Source organism: Triplophysa dalaica, chromosome 23 (assembly GCF_015846415.1).
Source record: "Triplophysa dalaica isolate WHDGS20190420 chromosome 23, ASM1584641v1, whole genome shotgun sequence".
Classification (NCBI taxonomy): domain Eukaryota; kingdom Metazoa; phylum Chordata; class Actinopteri; order Cypriniformes; family Nemacheilidae; genus Triplophysa; species Triplophysa dalaica.
This window is the reverse complement of record NC_079564.1, coordinates 3427782-3448734: the sequence shown is the minus strand read 5'-3', so window position 1 is coordinate 3448734 and position 20953 is coordinate 3427782. Positions and strand designations below refer to the sequence as shown.

The window sequence follows — 20953 nt, the reverse complement described above, 5'->3', positions numbered from 1 at the left end:
AAGAGAGTAAAAACAAAGTGAAAATTATAAAGATGCATGTGACTATTTATACAAAAATTGACAGTGCAAAATTATTTTCTGTGACATAAACTGCAAGAGATGCATTTGTTTCTTCAACATACAAAAAAAAGTCCTTTCCAATAAGATGTTTATTGTTAATGTTGGGATCAGTTGCATTTCAAGAACAAATGGGACGTATACTGACCAACATCGCAAAAATCTCAATGTCAAGTCCTGATCCTTTAATAGATGAAACTTGTGGCACGCAATGAGAGTTCGAGATGTGCAACATCCCAATATGACTCAGAACCGCGATGGTTCAGATCCTCCCGTGTAAACATCTGAAACACTAAAAGTGAAAATGACGTGATCTTCATCACAATGTACGTGCAAACAGTTCCAACAGTAAGTTTTGTAAAACCCAAAATCGCCCTTGAGGACCTCACGGGTCAGTAAACATGCAAATGTTTCGAGCCTGCACACTGATGAGCAGACGTTTGGTAATTTTCTAGGTCTTTCATCCTGTGCCAACACGCCGAGATAATCACCTCTCCATGAGCACACGGCTAAACAGCACCGCAAGCGACGCTGGAATAGCAAGGGAGCATCTCATTTCCACAAAGGCAAACAAAAACACAAGTTAAGGTTCAGAAGCGTCGTGCGGGGCGGGAACAGGGGCAGAATATTCCACCGTCGCCGTCGTAAAGTGAAAGTCCTTAAAACATATGTTATTACGACTAATGAAGCTTAAACGGTGACTCAAAAATATAGAGTCATCACCATAATTCATTGAAATTACTCGTTAGAAGAAGCATTTGCATCACTCCAGATATCGTCCTACTGACAAGAACGTCAATAATGGAAATACATTAGCAAGAGCGTTTAAAATATGGTCAGAAATGAAAGTCATAATCGGACTGTCATAAGCTTTCTAAAGAAGCAGTGACTCATATCGGTAGGTCATTATTCTTGCTTTATGGACATACCTTTGACACAACAGCTCAGATTTGCTAACATAACAACATTAAGATCAAGAATGAATCATAAAAAGATGAAAATTCTCAATATGTCGTTTCAAACCTGCATGACTTTCAATCTTCTGCAGTACACAAAAGAAACATTTTGAAGAACGTCGGTAACCGCACCAAACAACACTTCCATTGCACGGACACAAAACCACAGGGAGATTTCTCCAAATATCTCCTTTTGTGTTCAGGTTTTAACTCACATATAAAGGTTTTAAAATACCAAAGCTGAATGTTATTTTGGATGAAAAACCCAAGCAACAATGCCCGATCTATCCATCTATAAAGGTTGGTGCAGTGTGTTCGAGGATGATTTGGAGACGCAGGCCCTGCTGTCTGCTGGAACTTGGAGGCAGGCTTCAAAAATGCACGAGCACTTATCGCCTTAAATGGTTGAGATCTACACACAGCGGACAATCGCGCCTGCCACACATCACACACACGCGCACATCGCGAACTGTTGCCAGACGCTACAATTAACATTAGCGGCCAATTCACTTGTGTCAGATGGGAGAATCATGACATGTCACGAGCGTGTTTGCGTTGACATCCAAAACGACAACTATGAATGTCGGGCTCTTTATGAGACGACGGGAACGCGATTGATATGAAAACTGGTTGTTTACCTCAATGCCCCGCTACATACAATGAGGACATTGTAGTGGTGTAAATATAAACACAACGCCAGGCACTGAAAATACGCAAATCAAGCGATAAATTACGATTCGGTGGCATGATTTTGAGCGACGGTCCCGAGGGAATGCGCTTTCTAAAAACCTGAGGATGGATTCCGAAACCTGCGGATGGATCCTCAAGGTCAATCGGAATGGACACAAATAGATAACAAAGGAAATGCGGCGGGAATCAAAGCGCCGCGACTCGCGTTCCGAGCGCGTTTCCGAACGCAAACCGCGGCGGTAATAATTGCCCCCAAACATCTGGTGTTGGTTGTGTCGGTATGGTGGGTTTTGGGGTGGAGGGAGGAGGAGGGCAGTGAACGTATCCCTCCGCAACAAACGTATTTTCGCGAGAATAAGTCGGTAATAACGTCAAGCGTACCTTCGGACAACTCCAGCTCCAGCTCCGCCAATCTGGCCCGCACTTCCAACGGAAGGGGCAGCGCATCGCGATCCGCCATTGTCCGTTCACGGGGGGATATCGCTCTCGTCCTCTTTCTTCTGGTTTCTCCGCCGACTCTTTCAGCGCTGCTCCCGTTTCTCCGCGCCGCAGAGGTGCATATGGAGGGCTGGGGGGACGCGCGTCCAAAAACGAACTGAACGAAAGCGCACGGAGATGTGTGTGTCCGTCAACGAAGCCCCGCCATGTCTGAAGGGCTCCGCCGGTAGAGTCCGCAGGGTGAGATGTGGACTGTCAGTACGGTTGAGCTCGCTGATCGCAGCGGTGTGTATGCGCGTGCGGCTCTGCTTCTCTCTCTCTCTGTCACTCTCTCATGACGCAAGGCGGCCGGTTTTTACAACCGCTAGGGGGCGATGAGAACGCATATTTGTTTTAGCTTGACAACTTTGTGATAATAAAGTTCAGATTTGACATGAAATACGTGGTTGTTTGTTATATTATATAAAATAATATAAGGCCATAAAATAAAATGCACCTGACTGATCATTTCTATCTTTTCTACTTAAGTAAAAAATCGCATTCTTATATAAGCTTAGATCAACTAAACTTGGCTCTGTACACTGTAGTAGGCTAAGTGAGGCATGTTTTTAATGCTCTTATGCTTTTTGTTGTCCTAATGTAATGTCCCATTGTTTACCCAACTTGTAAGTCGTGGATAAAAGGCGTCTGCTAAATGAATAAATGTAAATGTAATGAATAATATTTGCACCACAATATTTGTAATGTAATTTCACTTTTCAGTTTAGGGTCCATTCAAACTTGGACTTGTAAAATTAGGAAGATTTTGTATATTACATAGCAAATCTAACAATAAGATTTCTTTACTTTGGTGCAGTATGTTTCATGATATGTATCATTTGATGTATAAAATATAATAATTAATAGGGTCTAATATAGCCTACTAGGTAATACAATAACATTCCACAATTTCTTGTGTTCCCATCACTTTAGGATTTTTATTGATTTCAAATTGGAAATAAAGTTCTAGGATTTTGACATTTTGAGAACTTTTTCAAACTCAATAATCAGATATAAGCATATATAGGGGTCAGATTTGCACCTCTGTTGCTTTGGAACACTAGGTTTCTCAGAGCTGAAGCCTACGTGTATGCTGTCATACAGAATACAAATAATATTTTTTGTTCACCTGTTTTTTGTCAAAGAAATGCATAATACAAGCAATTTAACTAGTAGTGTCAGACCTTTGAGCCCTACTGTATATAAAATCACCTTTCTTATGATCGGTGTATGTAACGTAGGGCCTATTTCCAGGTATAGGCTAGTTCAGTCTGTCTGTGAATTACTGAATTCAATCTAAAGATACGACATGAAAAGCCTGGACATCTTTTTAATCATATGCCGACACAGACCACCGGTTTTTATGTCCTTAACAAGGATGAGCTCAAAGGAGAATTGATGCTTATGATGCGCCATCTTGCGGTCATACTTGTAACCACAGGACGTTAAACATTGAAATGTTATATTGACCCCACAAATGTTTAATACACCATGCATTACTTCATTATGAATTACTCTTTGCTAACACTTTTCCTACCTCATATTTTAAAATATGACTGATTTGTATAATTCAATTGTATATTTATTGTACAGATAATACTTTCAGATACTTAAAATAACTGAATAGATTACGAATAATTTATGAACATAATTATTTGTATATGTTTATGCGATTATCATGCAAATGTAATTTCTTACTATGTTCAAGGTTTAAAAATACAATCATGCACTTTTCCCAGGATGTCAAATCTGCTTCGGGGTCAATCAATATAAAAAAAAAACACACCCAGACTTTAAATCCGATTTTTAATTAACATTTATTTATTTTTTCCATACATTTTTTCATAACCAATTTTAGGGTACCTTTTTAACATTTTTCCAATTATTTACATCTGTACAGAAAAAGCACACACATACGAGTGTATACATGTACTACAGTTTAGACTACAAGCATTTACACAGAGGTGAACAAAACAAAACGATAATCCCATCTCAACCCCAAAAGTATTGTGCTACACAAACGCAGTGACCAAGGCGCTGTGATGCCTCCACTACATCATCCCATTTCTACACTTTTGGAATCCAAAAAAAAAAAAACTCCAAACTATCATCTAAAAAGTTAAGGCAGAGATATTTTTCAAGTTTAAATAAAATTCAAGTTTTCAAACACTGTTAACTTATGTGTGATGTTTCTGGTTTGTATACCATTTGTTTACATAATGAAACCTTCACTTTTTGAACCACAGTATGCTTCATTTATTGATGGACAAGTGATTAGTTGCATTCGGAGAAACAACAAAAGCGATTTTTTTTGTTTAACAGACAAAAACAAAAATGAGTCACAGGAAAGATACGAGAGAATATAAACAACAGACTGTGACAAACATCTCGAAGCGTTCTGCACGTGCTCCACGCTGCAGGAAGACATCAAAATAACTGTCCGTCTTGTTCACCCCAAGACAATCTCAAACGTTAATGCGAACCAATTAACTGAACGACTGATGAACAGAATATGCATGAACGAGGGGCACGTCGAGTGCGAGATGTACACTGAAACAATTATGCATAAAGGAAAAAACCCACAAAACAGCGCTGGTCTATGTGTGCTGAAGGCTCAGATCTTTTGCTCTTTATGTATACGTCACTATATAAAATGTACACTATCCCACGCTTTATATATGTGGTGACATGAAAGCGAATCGGTGAAGGTCATAGGATAGACGTTGGTGCATTTTGGGTGTCTGTCCCTCAATTTACTCAAAGCACCGAATTAACCATGTGACTAACCGTAGCACCACACCAGGATAACAAACAAAACAAACAAAGCTAAGAAACAAACAATATAGCCATCGATGGTTTAGATCACAGCAGACTAGGCACATGAACACGTTTCACCCTCACAACCTGAGGACTTTGCTGTGTGAGATCTTCCAAAATTGAATGCCGGGGCATAGGAGTGGATTTCTTCGCAAACAATGGCAAGTAGAGAAACTATAATGTGTGCCATTAAAAGGTTTAAAAGAAAAGAAAACGGGAAAAAAAACATAAAAAAGCATGCACACAGAAACAGGTTTACAAACACCTGCTACAATATCACATCATTACAATTGATAGAGGATTAGCATGTAAAAAAATAATTCAGAGCTCGAAAACGTCACTCCAGTGCTGGAACATCCGAACATAAAAACGGAAAACACAAAATGGATTTACACGAAAGTCTCACTCATGCATTTGTAATGGCTGGGACCGCCGGGCGCGCACGTACAGACTGCTCCCGGTGATGCCGCTACCAAGACACTTGTCAGCAAAATTATATACATATCACTTTGTTTTTAAAAGGGAAAGAAAAGTGTTTTAGGATCAGCACTATTCAAAAATCAGTATTTCCTTCCAACAGCTCTACTTGAAGTTTAAACGACACAAAAAGAAAAGCACAGAGCTCTGACATAACGTATTTAAATAGTTATTCTCCAACTGGTGCTGGTTCATTTCCTTGGAAAACAAACAAAGATTTTGAAACAGAAAAACGAAACAAAAAAGGACAAACCCTTAACGCACAAGTGCTTTTGTCTATAGGCCCTGATTCCAGTGACAAGCTGTCTATGCGTGTACTCGTGGAGATGGTGAGTTAGCGAGGACTTGAGAAGCCCTGACAAACAGATTGTTCCCATAGGTCCCAGAAGCAGTGCCGGATCCTCAGGATTGGTGGACGGAAGTGGTGCCCGCGGTCCCTCCATCTCCGGTACCCTGATGGCATTTTGGTGTCTCTCTGATGCTCGCGGCTTCTTTGCATCTGCGTTCTACGGAGTCTGGGGTTTTGATGTCGTCGGCGGTGGAGATGGGAGGTCGGGGCTCTGCAGGAGGCTGCTGTGTGGGTCCCTCTCTTGTCCTTTGACAGATCTCTGCATAGCTCGGCTTTCGGGGCTCCTGGTTGATCAGAAGAATTCAATGGATGAATCAATTTAAACATTCTCGGATCTTAAATGCCTAATCATAAACTTTCTCGAACACTCACCGTCACTGGATTGCTCAGTGGTGCAGTTTTAGCAACAGGTGTGACTGGGCACTTCTCTGCAGGTGTCTGCGTTTCTTTAGGTTTTTCTACAGGTGTCAGGCTATGAAAACGCAAACAGCGCATATTACAAAGGAGCCATATTTCATAGTTCTAGAGCATTTTATTATATAATCACCAGAGGAACCCACTTTGTAGGGGCTGGAGAGGGTGAGGGTTGCTGGTCCACTGGGATCTGAACAGCGGGAGCGGCCTGCACGGATTCTTTGGAGGTCCCTGAGATCACACGGCTGGTGATCACATCCTTATTTAGAGGCTGTCGAGAGACAAAGACGCCTCTGTGAACCTCTCAATACAAGGACAGCGTGAACAAACGTTAACAGCTGGAGGGTTCAACAAGGAACTCGCACATAAAAAATACATAAGAATCCCAAGGACTCGCCGTGATTGGCTGATGGCAAGGTCGGCTGAATTGTTCTCTCCTTTTTTAACATTTAGTAAGCCTTTATTATAACATTACAAATTAACTTGCTACAGTCAAAACAGTCAGTAATGCCTAATTTCAAACAATTAACCACAATTGTAACCTTATAGTAAGTACATTATTAATTAGTTTAATATTAAAAATAAAGTACAAGTAACAAGTAAAAAAAAGTTTTTTTGATCCTGCAGCATTAAAACAAACACACGTCACAAAAGAGACCGATACAAAACCTTGTCTTTCACTGCTCCGGTGACGATGTCAGACAGTCGGTTGTCGAGCGTGTTTTCAGTTTTGACTTCAGGCTTCAGATTTCCCGCAGCTTCAGGCAGAGGAGGAAAGCTGGACAGTCCCAGCTCAAAGCTGGGGGAGGGAGCGCGCTCCTGAGCGGGAGGGGGCGACTGCGTTGCTGCTCTCTGTCAAACACAAACATGAAAAGATGAGCTGCCAAGGAGAATAAACGCACATCCATCTCTAAATCCACCGCTTCTATGATGGAGCTACCTTCACATACACATAAATTATACATTTAAAAAATATATATATAATATATATATATATAATATCAGGCAAGGACAAAAAAGATGTAAGACCGCACGCACATTTGCTCAACCCCCCCCAAAAATAGTCTTTAATGTTACATGATTAAAAACAGTTTGCCAAAATATTTTTCAATTTAGCAACACAAAAACAAACTATTACAATTTTCCAATTCTGTCTGTTCTTGACTGCTTCCCAGTCACACATAAGGCGTGGGAAATGTCCTATTTGGAACTTCAACTGTGCTGAAATAGTGGGATTATAACACCTAATCCTTTTAAGCGAATCAAATGTTTATTAGTTTAACAGTAACCTAAACAATATTTAATAAAATAGGTTGATGTTTGGTGCATTTAAAAATGGCCCTTGAGTAGTTTATACTAGGCCTAATTAAAATTTTATTGTAATCAGCAATAATTACTCTAACAATAATTGAACAAAAAGTTAAGCATATTGTCACCTCAAGAGACTTTCATACACAGCCACTAGATGTCGCATTACGTCATTCATACAGCGGGCAATGTTGCGCATTATAGATAATTTAAATGTATGCTTTCAGAAGAGACTTCAACACGTTTATATAACAGTGACTAGATCTGCCATTTGTATAGTTGCTATTTGTATAGTTTCAAGCCATCAAATCACGGAATGGTCCAAGTCGTGTATATAAACGCTGTTCAGTTTTATATTCAGTTATATAACGCTGTTCAGTTCCCCACTGAATTAAAAATGACACCACACACATTTTGAGTACCAAAGCGGACGTGTTTTGTTTCTATTAGTCTTTTTGGACTCTCTGGAAACAAAGATAACCCCCAAAATGATGTTTTTCTGAATGAACGGTCGCTCAATATTTATAACAAGCGTGTGGATGACGTAGAGAGCGTAGAAAGGGTCCTATTGGCCAGTTGTATGATTACCATGTGCACTTCCCAAACCCCAATGCAGCCACGAATTAAAATAAATCAAATGTATGCAATTCATGCGGGTGATCCCAGCGAGGTCAAAAAATACAGAAATCCCTATTTATACGGAAAAATCACATCCCTGATATATATACACATTTTTATTTTTTGCGCATCTTTCTATGTATAACACAATTCTGGTCAATTTATTAAAGCTATGCTTAACACTTAGCAAAGCTTAACAAAACGACTTGTCCAAGCAGTCGGTTGGAATAATGCAAATACATACTGGAAACTTGTTGTCCTCTCGTCTTTTCCTGTAACCAAAGCCGCCTCTTCTTTAAAAGAAACAAATGCAATCAAGTTCAAGCAATAAAGAGAATAGGGAGTCCATGTACAGCTGGTGTTTTGTTACCTTCCCCGTCCTGTATTGACAGAATAATCCGCCCCGTTCACCTCCATCCGCCCACTTCCCACCTGATCCCGCCTAGGATAGCCCGGACCGATCGGTAACCGAGGTCGGCCACCCAAGTGATGTGCCTGTGCAGGACGTGTCCCGTTGGGGACTCTCTCCGAAGGGAAGGTCGAGAAAGTGGGGGGGCTGTCCAGCAGAGTGTTTCCATGGTCTGCCGTGAGCCGAATGTGTGTTTTGTTGTGGTTCCTGTGCGGATGAAACATACACAGCTTTGATTTAATGTTGCTGGATGTTGACATAATGTAGATTAAAAAAGTTCTGAACAGTTATTTTCTTTAAAAGCAACAACAGTGCCAAAGGCTGTTCTAGTTGATTTATAGTCGAGTAAGTTGTTGTTTGTCATTCGGGATGCATTAGAGCACATTAGTGTTAATGCTACAAATATAATGTAGTCAAATGCACTTCCAACTACCTTTGAATACTTGTTGTCAGATCAAAAAAATTATACTTCTTTACATCTGTATTTAGCTTCATATTATCTGCCTATTGATTACAAATGGATAAATATTAATAACAGATGTAAATAGGGCTTCAGGTGAAGCTTAATAAACAAAAAGTGTTAGGCTAATGTAAACAGATGACGCTGACAGCAGTGAACTATTCATTATAAAGCAAAGACTGCGTGCACAATTTAAATAGCCGTTTAAATACATTTAACCGATGTTTTCACAGTAAGAGATTTAAAAAAATAAAGTACCTGTTTCGAGGTGCGAATTGTCTGACAGTTAGTGGAGAAGTGGCTGATTTAAAAGTCGGAGAACCAGCAAAGCCATTAATAAATGCAGGGCTGGGAAATTGAGTAACCTGGAGGAAGAAAATAAGGCAAGAAATATTTTTAATAAAGACATTCTACTCGACAGACAAACTGTGCAGCAATAAAGCAAACACAGATATTTCCCAAACATTGCATGTCCCGTATGAACAGGCCACTAACCAGTGTAGGGTCCAGGTAACTCTGAGTAGCTGACCAGCCCTGAGGGGTCACCAGCCGGTAAAGAGGAAACTGCTGCTGTGCTCCATACACAGGTGGGATGTAGTAGGGGGTGTAGCGCTGCTGGACATTCGAGGACACGTCCACTGGCCGAAACCCATTCTTTGGCACAAAGGTGTTGACGGCAATGGCCTTGGCCTTTATTCTTGCCTAGAATTCATGTGAATGTGTAAATGCGTTAATAATCATAACTGCAACACTTGCGTATAAAAAATAAAATGTATAAAAAAAATGTCATGCTACCTTAATCGGCTTTCCTTGAAATGTTTTGACCTCTTCTCGGAGATACTGATATGCCTGAAAATAAGCAATGTATGAAGCTTAGGAACAGCAAGTGAGGCTTATAAAAAATCCTGAGGCTAGAATCTGAGATGATCGAATCAAGAGAAAAATCAGACATTTACCAGCTGAGCATCTGCCTCGGATTCAAAGGTGATAAACCAGTTGTCGTTGTAGGCAAACTCGCAGTTGATGAATTTGGGTAGGTTTTCACTCTTAAACAACGCTTCAACTTCCTGTAAAAAAACGAAAGCCAACAAACACATCTTTTAACTCTTTCACCGCCATTGACGAGTTATCCCGTCATTAAAAAAAAAAACGGTTCGCCAATTACAGCAATCAGTGTTTGTACTGTTATACAGCAGGTGGTGCTATTACACACACTTGTACAGAATCCCAGAACTTAGAACGTATATGTTTTAGCGGTTTTTAATGAATGTTCTGAGTGGAATCTTTGACAAAAAACGTTGATTATCTCAGCCGTTTAATCAAAGTGATACATTTTTGAAGAAACTTTCCCAAATCTACATAGTGATAAAAAAAACGAACAAATGAAGATAGAAGAATACCGTTTATTTTGTTTAAAAGCTGACACTGTGTTCTTTCATTTGAAATATTGTATGTCCATATATTCTTTACAGAAAATTTACTGTGACCCATTAAAGTTGGGTGAAAATGTTAAAAACGCTGGAGTAGGCTGGCAACTTTTTTTTTAAAACAGAGTCATAAAAAGATTAACAGCTGATAAGGTGTGAGACTAGCAACACAACGCAGAAACCAATCATACATTTCTTAAAATGTAGAAAATGTAAAAGACAGAGATGTTGCATACCTCCAGAGGAGTGGCCTCAGGAACTTCTCGGAGAATGACGATACAACGGTTCTGATTGGGCCGTACTTTCTCTCCACATTTGTCCAGTTGGACAAGAGGCAACGCTACAGTTGACAATGCATAATTAATATCAAACCCAAAAAAACAAACCCCACAGATACGACTGCTGGAACAGTGTGACTCACTTTTTAAGATGTCTGCAATGAGATCCACGTCAGTGGTGAGTTTCTTGATTTGATCGAGGTTTGCTAAAGTCACTATTGGCACATACTGATCGCTGTCCATTTGTGAGATGAGGTACATGTCGTTTGCTAGATTCTCCCTGGAAGAGAACAGAGCTTGTTAGGAACATGATGTACAAGGACATGTAAACAAATCAAAAAGTCTGATTTCATATATATTTACAATTGGATGTCTGGAAGATAGGGCTACATTACGTTCCAAAGGTCAAAGCCAAGGTTTTCAAAACAAAGCAAAGGTCAAAAAAACTTGAATTCAGGGCTAATGCTTCCGTCAAGACCAACTGCGAATAGAAACGCTAGCTCAATGTGATCAGCTGTGACATTGCTAGTAATCACCTAGAGAGGCAGAACTCCAGTGTTGCCTTCAGCTGTTCTCGAAGGTCCTCAAGCTGTCTGGAGGAGTCAGAGTCATCCACTCCTGCACAAACAAAAACAGAATAATTCATTTATGAAGAGCATGATAGCTCAAGTATAGCGATCATAGAATAGTTTACAACTTTATTGCGCTTGTTAAGTCTGACATCACGCACCACCATAAATGGAAGGTCATATACTGTTTCCGGGTCCAACCGATCAATAAGATGCTATATGCAAACAACAAAAAAAGCTAATATATGCTCATGGTGAGCAATAAAACTATCGGAAAACCGCAATCCTAACCTTTATCTTCATAACGAAATCCCAATGGCCATTCGGCAATTTATTTTTCATAATTTGTTCAAATATTGATGTGGGCTATTCCGTGAGCCTGGTGACTATAGTGTATACTTTGAGTTAATACAGGTTTCGCTTAAATATGCAATATGAGTAAACAGTGTTCATAAACAGCTGTTTGAGCTGTAGCCCCGCTTGAAATGATTATGCTTGGACCCGAAAAAGGTTTTCCTTACGTCACCACTTAACCAACGAATAGGAGCAAACTGATGACAGTCAGAAAGAGAGACTGAACACGCGATTACCTTTCATTCTGGTATTCTGGTTTGACACAATGCCCTTCTCGCTGGCTGAGCTTCCCATGTACACTGATTCTAGCTGTGCTGCAAATGGCAGCTCTACAGAGGTAGATACCTGCTGTTCCTCATTCCAGTTCCCTTTGTCTTCACTGTTATTATAACCTAGTGTGAACAAAAAATAAATAGTTCAAAACAACATTTATATATGCCTTACGGTTTAAATTTCAATGTGTGCCTCACGTTAAGCTGTCATATTGCATTAGAAGACTTAAAATAGCACAGGACTCATATGGAGCCCTATTGTTATTTAACATTCTTTTTGAAGCTTCAAGGCCTATCAATTCATTCACTGTAAATAATAAAACAAGTTCCAATAAAGCAAGAAAGTAATGCAGGCTTGGAACAACATGGCATTAATGAAAAAAAAATGAATTCATTAAATTCTGTCAACCGATTAAATCGCAAATAAACTCATCCAAAACAGTTTGTGTTAACATAATAAATATGCAAACTATGTAGACATATAGTAAGTATTTATAAACACATATAAATACATGTATAAAAAAATATGAAAAGCATTTAATGTTTATTTAGAATTGAAATAATACATAAATATAAATTAGGGCTGTCAAACGATTAATCGCGATTGATCCAACCAGAATCAATTAATTAACCTAATAAATACAAAATTAATATGCACAGTACACAGGCATATATTATGTAAACTAAAAAAAATTGGGAAGCGATTCATTGCAATTAATCATTTGACAGCACAGAGTTATTAAAGTTTTATATAGTTGAATTTATGTTTTAAATTAACTTTTATTTTTAGCTTATGTTCACTGTTTTGTTAAAGTTTTGGCACTTTTGACATATGCTTTTGTCATTTTATAAGTGATTTGTTTATTTTTTATGTTGCTACATAAGATTAATTAATATGTTTAGTTTCATTTTTTGCTTTAAACTTATTTCTGTTTTATTTTTAAGCCAACTTAAGTTTTTTCCTTTAGTTAAAAAAGTTTTGCATTTTAGTGAGCTAAAATAACCTTGGACAGCCCTACAATTCATATATACACATGTGATTATTTCCTAATAATTCCCTAAAAAACACAAAATTAATATGCACAGTACACAGACATATTATGGATGCACTTAATCATTTAACAGCTGTAATATCTTATTGAACCATATATTCAGTTTAATGGTGCTTTACCTCCTGAGATGCTATCTGATGGGTCATCATCCGCATCCACCCATGACCGCTCAGAATCCGTGCAGGTTGGAGCAGAGGCCTGCGGTTTAGGCATGTAATTGGCCCATGCCTTTGCATTGGGATTGAGGTCCGAAATCTTGGAAGATTCCTTGAAGAGGAGAAACCCTGTTAGACGTGTGGTTTGCATTAGCCTCTGCACAACAATCTATAATGCAATATCAACTGTGGGCACCTCACAGTTGCTTCACATTCATATATATATATACAGTGACCTCAACACAAAGACCAAACAAGCCTGTGAGTCTACTCACAAGTTCATCGTAAGCATTCTGCCAGTCCCATACACAAGATCCATCATTCACTAACAGGTTATAAGGGTATGGTGCAATGAATGCCATCGAAGTCCGAAAATGCTCAGATTCAACCGGGTCAGATTCACAATCATGTTGGAGGGAGATGTTCGTGTCACAAACAGTAGGGCCCCATGCTGACACCAAAGCACATGATTGGTAATCAGGAAACAGGCCATGTGGATCTTCCGCCCACACCGGAAGACAGTCCGTATCGTCGCTCAACTCTGACTTCCCAAGAAGGTCTGTCACCATACTCAGCATTCCCTGCTCGCCCACCAATTCATCAACACAAACCAATTCCCCTGTCGTTTCGGTCTGCGCAGGACCAGTGTATTGAACGTTATTAAGCAGATGTATCTCATAAGATGGTGTTGTGGCATAAACGTCAACCTGGTCAGGTTCTACCTGCAACGGAATTGGTTTGTGTACAAAATCTGCTTCGTGACTCATGTCAACAATGTCTTTCAAATCACACTGATCAAATTCAAAAGCTCTGCAAACAGAAGAGTCACACATTAGAAGTTGGACACCGTGTGGCACGGTTAGTGGAGAGCTCTCGATAGACGCATAACTGCCTTCGTGGCCTTGTATGGCACATGACTGCGCCTCTCCAGTTTCAAGGGACAGTTCTGGCGTACTCACGCGAGGAATGCCGCAGTCAACACCAGCTTCTCCCATTTCAGAGGAGATCACGCACGTGTCTCGAAGGTCTCCGTACTCTCGACTGCATGTAACTGAAGATCGTTGCGTGTCATTGGCAGGCTGTTCTGAAGCAGGGTCCTGGCAAGCGCTATCATTTTTCAATGAGCAATCAAAGACACTTAACGCTTCAGATTGACATGGTCCATCAGCAAAACAAACTGATTTCATATAGTCACTGTAGGGAACGACATCATTTAGGCGACTAGCCAGCTCCAAAGACAGGATAATTCCCTGTGGCGGTGATATTTCAACATGGGTTTTGCCATCATCGGCACATAAACAAACCTCATTCAGTCTCTTCCGTTCATCCTCACTGAAGCAATCGCGAGCAACATGTTGTAAACACGTCTCTCCTATTTCACCGTCCATGATTTGTTCATGTGCTGCAGGCAATTCAGTTCCCACCTGTATTAAATGACTCAATGCAACCGGATTTTCATTATTACAGATATTATTGCATGGTTTTTCATCCTGGGTGGCATGGCTATGAGCGAGATCAGCTGCAGGCAGTACGTTTGTGAAAACTTCAACAATAGAAGAAAAACCGGTATTTTGATGATCAACTTCTGTTTTGTTTTCATCACATTTAGTAGTGACTTCAAAGTTCAAGGTGTCCACAAGAGCATCCACACTTATGTCCTTTGCACACAGTTCAGCACTTGCGAAATCTGCATTCTGTTCCCCGTTTGGCAAGTTACAAGATCCTGACACAACCTCAGTCTGGGCACTGGGAAAACCACTGCAAGTGTAGACGTCTGTTCTTGAATTCAAACCCATCTCCTCTTCTTCAACACCATAGGCAAGGTGGGGACCCTTGTGTATTTCTTCGATGTCTATGTGAGCTGGTTTATTGAAATCTTTACATGCCTCGCCAAGCTTTAAGATATCGGATTCAGCTCCTTCAATTGGCAATATACTAGACTGGCAAAGATTGAACATGTCCTCCTCTGGTGTTGACATTCGTCTCGGTTCAACTTCAGTCTTAAAGCAATAAGATGATTCTAGATAATCGGTAACCATATGAGATTTTAAGATTTGTCTTAAGTGTTCAAAGTTTTGAGGGGAATCTGTCTCATCTAAGATTTCTGATGCAGATAAAACATCGAGCAAATCCAGTTGTTTGTTGTTAACTTCCTCAATCTGGGAATTCTTGGAAGCACTGTGATCGGATTCTACGATAACTGTATTTAAGTCGCTAAGTGAAGTACGAGAATCATCAACATTATCGAACACAACATCAATCTGGGTCTTCTCAACATTTACACACAAGGATTCTCCACAGTCGACACTTTTACTTAAACTGTGTTCTTTCTCAGATTCCAGTTCAAATTCGTGCTGTACAATATCATCCTGAGGCCCACTGAAGTCTTGCTGAGGTGGTCTCAACTCACATCCATCCAAAACTCTATTGTGCACATTCAGTTCAGACGTGTGCTCCACATCTGTGCCACTGTAACCAGAGCTACTACAAGGGTCTTGCTGGTTTTGAAGTATGTCACCAAAGTCCCCCTGTGACCAAGTGGTATCTGAACTCGACTTCAGCGTAGACACCTGTCCAGTTTGTTCAAGCAGATTTTGAGAGGGTTGGTCAATGGCGTCCTCTACAGTACAGAGAACACAGGCGACTTGACTTTCTTCCTCATGGCCATGCTCTTTACACATGTTTTCAATTGCACACGTGTTCTCTGTATCTTTATGAGGACTGGAAGCACTTTCAGACGACATCTTTAGAGGATCTGGGAGAGTATTTTCCTCATTTTTAAATGGCACATGTACTGGTAGACTGCTAGAACACTCCGATATGCTCTTCTCTAATGATTCTTCCGTCGTTTGTTGTGTTGCTGTGATTTCACATAAACAGCCCGAATCTGATATTGTGTGGTCCTCCGGGGGTAATGAATTATCAAGCGAAGCCTTTTCAGTGACAGCTGGTGAGCTTGCGTACCTGACTGCGTCAGCCTCTGTCACAGATTGGTGCCCACACTCACTCCCCAGATCCTCCAAATCAATCAAGCAGATGCTATAGAAACTCTGCTCTTTTTTAAAGCCACGGTTGGTAATCACCGGCTCAGAATTTCCCTCGGCTGACTCATACGGCTTTATTGGGCTCCCAGAGCATTTATTGAGCATAGAGCTGACTTGGTTTGAAGTGGACACATGTTTTGATTGTTCGCTGCGCACTTCCCACGACATTATTTGTTCCTCTTTTGCATTAACAGATACACCCAAATGCTGATCCATTAAAACGAATGATTGATTTTCCTCTAGTGCGGTGTTCTCGCTCTTTCTGTCAGTTGATTCTTCAAAATGAGACGGGTGACCTTCGCGAAACCATTTGGCTCTCATTATGGCAGTTTCGGCAATTCTTTGTTTCACAGAGTTCATCGTTTCCGTTTTCTTCATTTGCCCATTGTCGATATCTTCCCCTGCATTTCCTTTTTGTTCCGTAGACTCGTGGACAGGTGGGTCGCTGTCAGGGGCGTCCCAAATTGCTGTCCCATCTTGTATGCTGGTACCACCCTCTCTAATGGCACGGAGACTCGCTGACAAGTTTGTGCTGGATTCGACGCAGCTGGCAACTAAAGCAGCATTTACGTTCCCGTTTTGAGATTGCTTCTCTTCGGGCAGATCAGCAACAGACCACGCACGCTCTCCACTGTCTTTTATTGCAGAACCGTTAGGAATAGCAGCTTGTAAAAGACTCGTTCTCTCGCTGACCAAGTTAGGGTTCAGCTCCTTGCTGAAACAACACCCCATGCTTTAAATTTGTGACAGAAGAGAAACTTCTTCACAATCCACCGCACAATTTGTAGCTCCTCTCACAAGCTCCTCAGAGAGGGAAAGAGAGACAGAGGCGCACGATTCCCCCTGCTTAGCCCCTTCCCCAGACCCGAAATAGCACATTTAAATTTATACAAGTGACTCACATGGGCCTGTCACTCAAATGTGAGATCTCCCCAATGATTGGTGCTTTAATGGATGCTGTACTTGCATTGTATGAATGGGATCTGCTGCTTGGCACAGGCCCAAAACACAAGGGTGGTTCACACAAATGTCTTTCACAACGCCCAAAGCTGGGAGGGGTGTCTCAGCTGTTTTGTAAGCAAGTCCCATATCAGTCTACTGGTACGCAACACATTTAGAAAGTTACACTAGCATTAACGTATACTTTACCAAAAGTGGAATCTCTTTCTCCTTCGCTTCCTGTGACTGTTGCACCTGTGGCTCCACGATAGTTTTTCCTTCCTGGTCTGAAGTCATGAGCTGTCCAAGTTCTAGCTCCGTACGCAGAGCTCTCCAGACCACCAGGGAACTGCGGGTAATAAGAACGAAACAGAAGAATTGTGCAACTCCATTTAGAAGACAGTGTAAACAGTGGGTCCACCACAAAAACACTGTTGAGAAAAATACATTGTTTGCAATAAAGAAACATGAACAGAGACAGTTGACACTGGTATAATAAACCAAAATTACACTAAATGTGAACAATAAATCTACTTTAATGTCAAGAGTAAAGCTTATATATTCAAAACAAGTGATTCTCCAAAATGTGTGTTACATTACATTTCCGTCACATCAATATTTCATCACAACGCAAAGTTTTTTTTCTCTCTCTTTTTTTTTTAAATAGAATGACATTTTTCTGATATCTGGACTTTTATAATGAGGGGTTTAGTGGAATATATACAGATGCTTTCATTTTTTGGTAATAAAGTCCTTTCCTGTAGCTCAGTGGTATGAGCATTGCGTTAACAACACAAGGTTGTGGGTTCGATCCCAGGGGATTGCAAACACCTATGTAAAATGTATAGGATAAAGCAATGTAAGTCGCTTTGGATAAAAGCGTCTGCCAAACGCCTAAATGTAAATACATTTTCTAAGAATTTATTTCAAATTTTGACTGAAATGCACATACAAAACACACAAATTGCCCTACTGAATGCCATATACTGCAAAATACATTTTGCATAGTTTTTAACACAAAAAATCTTTTACTATTTTGAAATTCTCTCACTCTAAACCTGTATTACTGCACAACACAAAATAAGATATTTGGGAAAATGTTGGTAACCAAACAACATTGGCCCTGTTGACTTACATTGTATGGAGACAAACTCACCGACACATCTCTTACACAAACACAAAAATGACACAAAATATCTTCCTCCACAGAAAATAGAATCATATACAGGTTTTGAACAGACGTGAATAAACATTATTGGATGAAGTTAAAACCAAACGAAACTTTCTACACATACAACGTTTTAATGTAGGCATGAAACGACTTGAAATCGAAGAAGTGTGAAAGAAATTGTAGGGCTGGAGTTGATTTCATCCACCGGTGAACGATTTTAACGCCCGTTTGCAATACGTCACCGTGTCTACACCGGACGCGGTGCGATGAAACAAAAAAACGTATTAAAATCCATTATGATTATAAACAATTGTCCAATTTGGATTGCAAACTAGCGTTCAAATCTTTCAGCTTTTAACGATTCAATCAGTCATGCAGCTCAACCTTCGCGCCATCCCTCGTGACCAGAAGTGAAGAGAGGGGGAGGAGATAAACGTTTTTGATTAAAGATTATTTTTTTAATAATGATCTGCACGGATAAATAATTTATAATACTTCACTGTGTAAAACAATTAGAATTATCATTTTTAATTTCATGCAGACTTTAAATTTAAACTGTACATTAAAGCTGAATGGTCAATATTGAGTATGTACGAGCCGACATCATCAAAACTTACAAACACTTGCTGCAAAAACAGGTTTATTGAAGTTTATATAAAATACCGCATATCCCAGACCGGTTGTTTTTTACGGCAGAAGTTTTAATAGCCAAGATTACATTGATACGTCTGTTTTTTATATAAAATGTAAGACGCATTACATTCTTTAACGTCAAAGGGTTCAAGCATATGCATACAGATGCCAAGAATATAAACCCATTTATTTGTAACAAAAAGATTAACTGCGCCAATCTGAATTAATGATGCATGTAAAATATAATACAATATTGATAATCTCATGGCTACAAAGAAATCTCACGAATATATCTGACTTTCCTTCATTTTAAGGCCGACTCAGACAGCCCTTTTAAATCTCAACACATGGGGGGTGTTTACATTGGGAGAGTACATAAATGTGAAAGCGGTATAAACTACAATTTAAAACAACAAAAACACGACGACGCACACAAATCACACGCAAGCTAACTTTCCGTAAAATGACATGAAACAAACACAGGTGGAAAGAATAGAAGATTTCTGACGAAGTCTATCCATATGTGTCAAAGGACACGAAGGCCAAATTCCCCGACAGCTAGCAGTCAAACTCAAGCCAGCCTTTAAAAAGTTCATTCCTTTTCGCGGAATGACACAACTAAAGCAAACATTGACATATACAACGTCAACTTCTGAGTAGCAGACGGTAAATAATATTATTTGTCTGACAGTGCGTGAAACAGACAGACTGCGTGCTAGCCTACAGGCTAAAGACTGATAAATAATGGGAAGAACGCTAGCAGGAACTCAGTTAGCCCGACTTGCTAACTTCAAATGTCAAATAAACGCGTCAACTGGTCGTTTGTGGGTAAAATCGCACTCTAAAACTATACAGAGAAGTAAACCGGGACGAAATTAAACGCCATACTCGTTCATGCGAGTTTACTCACCTGTATCTGCTCTCCGCACACGGGAGACTGTTGTGGGCCCGAACGTCTGACTTCAACGCACGAAACTTAGAAAAACAAACGCACAAATCCGCGCAGGAAACTTTGAAACCGCAACAAAACGTCCAACGATGTCCAATTGCGACCCGCTTCCCGATATCCGGCGTGATGATGAATTTCAAAGGTCTGTTTGAGCCACTGGCTACCGTTTGTTGTCGAGATGATAACAGGACGAGAGTGGACGTGTGTTATTCTTCAAAACGGTTTGAATCGCGGTATGTGAAGTAAGAGCACTTCCAATTGTATGTGCTAGTTAGACTGAGATATAATGAACGGCGCCGCGCTGGACCGAAGCCACACGCCTCTTCCCCTCCCCGTGTTTTTGTGTCCGGAGTTCAGCTTCACTGTCTCGGCCAAACCGCACCACGAACTCCCGCCTAGAACCGCTTTATGGACTAGCCCGCCCACTCTCTTCTGCGGCCCTTTCAATAACTTAACGGCTGTGGCTTCCACCCGCTTTTGCCTGCAGTTCAATGACGCTTGTCTATAGGGAGCGCAAAAACGCAACATATCGGAACTGAAATCTTCGAGGCTAAAACTGTTAATGTTTCTTTTAAGAACGGTTTTGCGTGCGTATATCGTGTAATTAATTGGAAATGTATCTTAATGGAGAATAATCAAATACACGCGAAAACATATTGTTGTTGTGAATATAAACTTTTTGAAAAATGTGTTCGTTGGCCTCACAGATGACGAATGTAACCAATGGGGATGCTCCGCTCAACATCACGTGACTCGTGTGTGTCTGAGTGGATGGTCTGATCAGTAGTGAAAGGTTCTTTGCTTCCGCTTCGTCTGCGGGGGTTTGTGGTTGGTGGAGACAGCGTACGGATACTTACAATGGCCAAAAAGTGTGTCGGATTGCTTATTTACACAAAACGTTTCTCTCATGCGCACATGCATGTAAAGTACAGCAATTTTAAGATCTCACAACTTTTCCCGATACGCATTTAACACAATTATACATATGTTGGAAGGCTGTATTTCCAGGTTGGTAACCACCCTTGCTAGAAACATGGATGTAGGGCTAGAACAAACTAGCTAGACCATATAAGGTCTA

At 40.2% G+C, this 20953-nt stretch overlaps 2 protein-coding genes across 12 annotated transcripts in view; both read right to left on the bottom strand.

Annotated features, from left to right (window-relative positions):
- dip2ca (disco-interacting protein 2 homolog Ca) overlaps positions 1-2444 on the bottom strand; it is an 82539-nt gene extending 80095 nt beyond the window's left edge. For all 10 annotated transcript variants that reach the window (XM_056738733.1, XM_056738735.1, XM_056738734.1 and 7 more), the window contains exon 1: positions 2085-2444. In XM_056738733.1, coding sequence (XP_056594711.1) covers positions 2085-2163 — 79 coding nt within the window. In that variant the 5' untranslated portion in view covers positions 2164-2444. The remainder of the gene's footprint in view (positions 1-2084) is intronic.
- Positions 2445-3972: 1528 nt separating this feature from the next.
- On the bottom strand, positions 3973-20552 carry larp4b (La ribonucleoprotein 4B). Of its 2 annotated transcripts, none has more exons than XM_056738191.1 (17): positions 19837-20552; positions 17333-17471; positions 13104-13251; positions 11897-12052; positions 11274-11355; positions 10881-11017; positions 10696-10799; positions 9989-10099; positions 9828-9881; positions 9528-9734; positions 9291-9397; positions 8534-8779; positions 8408-8453; positions 6907-7089; positions 6384-6508; positions 6196-6295; positions 3973-6107 (listed from the first exon to the last, which is right to left on the bottom strand). In XM_056738191.1, exons 2-17 carry the CDS (start codon positions 17417-17419, stop codon positions 5877-5879), a joined length of 2124 nt encoding a protein of 707 aa, XP_056594169.1. In that variant the 5' UTR covers positions 17420-17471; positions 19837-20552; the 3' UTR covers positions 3973-5876. The 2 variants fall into 2 exon arrangements, with proteins under 2 accessions (XP_056594169.1, XP_056594168.1); XM_056738190.1 differs by having other exon boundaries at positions 8408-8456; positions 19837-20551.
- Between the last annotated feature and the right edge of the window lie 401 nt (positions 20553-20953).